The sequence below is a fragment of the Sinocyclocheilus rhinocerous genome, unplaced genomic scaffold (assembly GCF_001515625.1).
Source record: "Sinocyclocheilus rhinocerous isolate Xijiao unplaced genomic scaffold, SAMN03320098_v1.1 scaffold513, whole genome shotgun sequence".
NCBI lineage: Eukaryota > Metazoa > Chordata > Actinopteri > Cypriniformes > Cyprinidae > Sinocyclocheilus > Sinocyclocheilus rhinocerous.
In genome coordinates this window covers 139,775-142,986 of record NW_015656019.1, presented here as the reverse complement: position 1 = coordinate 142,986, position 3,212 = coordinate 139,775, and the positions used below count along the sequence as shown (strand labels likewise).

General features: G+C 34.1%; 1 protein-coding gene across 1 annotated transcript in view; it reads right to left on the bottom strand.

Annotated features, from left to right (window-relative positions):
• Positions 1-1,853: 1,853 nt before the first annotated feature.
• Positions 1,854-3,212, bottom strand: part of LOC107719221 (kynurenine 3-monooxygenase-like) — a 7,665-nt gene continuing 6,306 nt past the window's right edge. Inside the window, exons 6-8 of the mRNA XM_016526596.1 lie at positions 2,636-2,737; positions 2,500-2,559; positions 1,854-2,141 (exon numbers count right to left, since the gene is read on the bottom strand). Coding sequence (XP_016382082.1) covers positions 2,010-2,141; positions 2,500-2,559; positions 2,636-2,737 — 294 coding nt within the window. The 3' untranslated portion in view covers positions 1,854-2,009. The remainder of the gene's footprint in view (positions 2,142-2,499; positions 2,560-2,635; positions 2,738-3,212) is intronic.

Genomic DNA, 3,212 nt, shown 5'->3' with positions numbered 1-3,212 from the left:
GAACGAGCCGTTTTAGGTAGGCGTGGTTGACTCTTAACTTTTATTCATTCTTTTTATATCATTTGAGACTTTAGTCTTTGCAACTTTACAGATCTTCTTTATGCACCAAGAGCTTGTAACACTCCAAAGAGAAAGGAAAAATTTAAATCACATCATATGACCCCTTTAAGCCTGGTCTGTCTGGTTAGTCTCAACTATCATATAAATGTATAGTTAGTATATCATATAAATGTATAGTTATAGTATAAACGCCTCACAAGCTCACAAAATAGCTTTCTGTTGGCTTTTTGTTTTTGTTGTAAAAAATTTCACTCTTGCCCTAAATTCTTGATTGCGTGGGTTAAAATTGATATGACTGAATTTCATCCGCGAAAATTCGCCGAAACGGTAAATGTGACTCCGACCGCTTGCCATTTAATTTTTCCATGTCTGATATTTTATTTTATTTTTTTAATTCCCTGATACCTCAATTTTTTTAAATATAAAATTCAGATAATGGATAATGACCAAAAACATAAGCTGAATACCAGTCTTTGCATCTTTGGTGGTTTAAAAAAATAGTTTATAATTTCATGAAAGGGATTAATACATTAAGCTAACTTAATAAACTTACTAACATTAAGTTAGTAAGATTAACATTAATGAATATTAATTAATACTGCATTAAGCTGAGACTTGTTATAGCACTTGCATATTATTGCTCTTTTGTTGATTTTGATTGCTTCCATTGTCCTCATTTGTAAGTCGCTTTGGATAAAAAGCGTCTGCTAAATGTAAATGTAAATACAAAAAAACAGACATTCTGACTTATGTTCGAAAATGGCAATTGAATGACTGATACCTGAAACTCAGCCTACAGGACAAAAACATACAAGAGACACAACACAAGATGGATGGTGATAACAAATGCTAAGCAATAACTAGAAAAACTACTAGAGTATAGGTAAATAAAAAACAGAAAACAAAGAAAACTATAGCTAGGAAATAACTAGTAAAAGTAAAGGCTACAAGCAAATAATAAAGACAAGATAAAGGGAAACTAAATAAAACTAATAGCTATAAAGCAGAGAACACTAAAGAAGATTGGAACAGACCCATGAAGCAGAAAAGTTCATGCATGATTTAATGTAACAAATCAGTCACATTTAACTCCAAGAACAGACAGTGATCAGCATGACTTTTTAAAATAATTAAAAGCAAAGAAATTATATAAATCTGTATGTGCTTCGAGATCACAACACCCACACATATGTGCTGTATATATAAAGTAAAAGCATACCTGTCCTGAATTATAACTTAAACAGAATTATACTTATACAGGTTCATCTCAATAAATTAGAATGTCGTGGAAAAGTTCATTTATTTCAGTAATTCAACTCAAATTGTGAAACTTGTGTATTAAATAAATTCAGTGCACACAGTTCTAATTTATTGAGATGCACCTGTATATACTTAATTATATTATATATCCTTTCTTTCTTTCTCCCTTTCTACAAAAATTTCAAGCTCAAGGTAATGTTCTGGATTCAACACAAGGTAAAAAGCATGAGACATTTGATTATCACACAAAATACAGAATAATCTCCACTCCAAATGGAAGTACACAGGACCAGCAAATAAACGTTAAATTGTATAAATGTTTCAAAATACTTCGAGAAGTATTCCCACTTAAAAAAAAAAAAGACAATTTAGACAACTTTCAGAACTCAAATACTAAATGTTTTTACAGAATAATTCAAACAAGTTGTCATTCCTGTAACTCAAGTAGTAGAGCATGGTGCTTGAAAACATGAGCTGGTAAAATGTACACTTGAATGCAGTTTTTTTTTTTTGTTTTTTTTTTTGCTAATCAACACCATGCCACAAAATGCAGAGCTTAACTTGTATTGAACAAGACTTCAGTTTTGGTATAGTACAGATCCATGAAACATCTTTGGGAGTTCGTCCTTTGCAAGGCAATAGCATGATAAGGCTACTAAAACAACAACATAGCATGTCCTGTGCACAGTTCAGAAAGCAAGTATACGGGTCCACAGGTGCTCTGCAGAGATGCTGGGGAGTTTGTGAGAGTATCTGACCAAGACATACGTCCCTCCTGCAGCCGACACAACACCACACAGCCACAGACCTTGAGTGATCACCTGCAAAAGACCAGCAAGACAAGTACTTATTTTTTACAATCAGCTCATTGGTTTCAGTGCTGGAAACACGCTTTGATTAGTTCCTGAACTACAGCAGGACATTTTGAAGTTTCTAATTTAATTTTTTTTTTTTTAAATTTTAATATTTTTCTACCATCAGTTTGAAATGTGCTATTATGATCATAAGACGAATGAATCTTCATGTGAAATAATGTTTTGTTGATAGCTCAGAATGAAAGAGCCATTTTAAAACACTTTGTTTTTAGCCTCTCATGGTTCCTGATTTTACACTGGTACGGGTCATTTATCAGCCAAACGTTGCTCTCAAGCACTTTCAAACATACAGGTTTGTCTTCACCTTATTTTGCCAATGCCAGTGCTTCACCGTTTCATGGTACCGTGTTCTGGTGAATGTGAACTAAGAGGCAAGTAATCAGGCATATGAATTAGTGAACAACGAAAAACAAGATGATAGAACACAAAAAGGCTCTTACCATTGTGTAAAGCGGGATGATTGTTTTAGGCATGATGAAGTGAAGGATATTGTCCAGGTATTTTCGGAACAGAAAATATCTGGAATTGACGTGTGCTCTCATCTACGACTCAGAACACATAATAGCAGCATTTAATGGTCTAGCTCTTGGTCTGGCCTAAACCTCTTGGAAATAAATGTGTGTCTGTATTTTTCACCCTGCCATCAGTAATGAGGTTGACCGGTGTCACTGCAGGCTGTATGTCACATGCGATCAGCTGGTCAGACTGATTACTGCTACTGTGTCAGTGTGTGTGTTTGTTCTGTGTGCATACTACTTAATGAACAGAAAACAAGGACAGCTTTGCTTGGCAGCTCTGATAAACAAACTTGTTTAACTACAAAACCCGCGACCCTGAAGTTGTTAGCTCTACATTTACATTTAGTCATTTTGCAGACGCTTTTATCCAAAGCGACTTACAAATGAGGACAATAGAAGCAATCAAAACTAACAAAATGTAAGTGCAAATGACAAGTCTCGGTTAGCCTAACGCAGTACACGTAGCAAGGTATTTTTTAATATATATATATATATATAT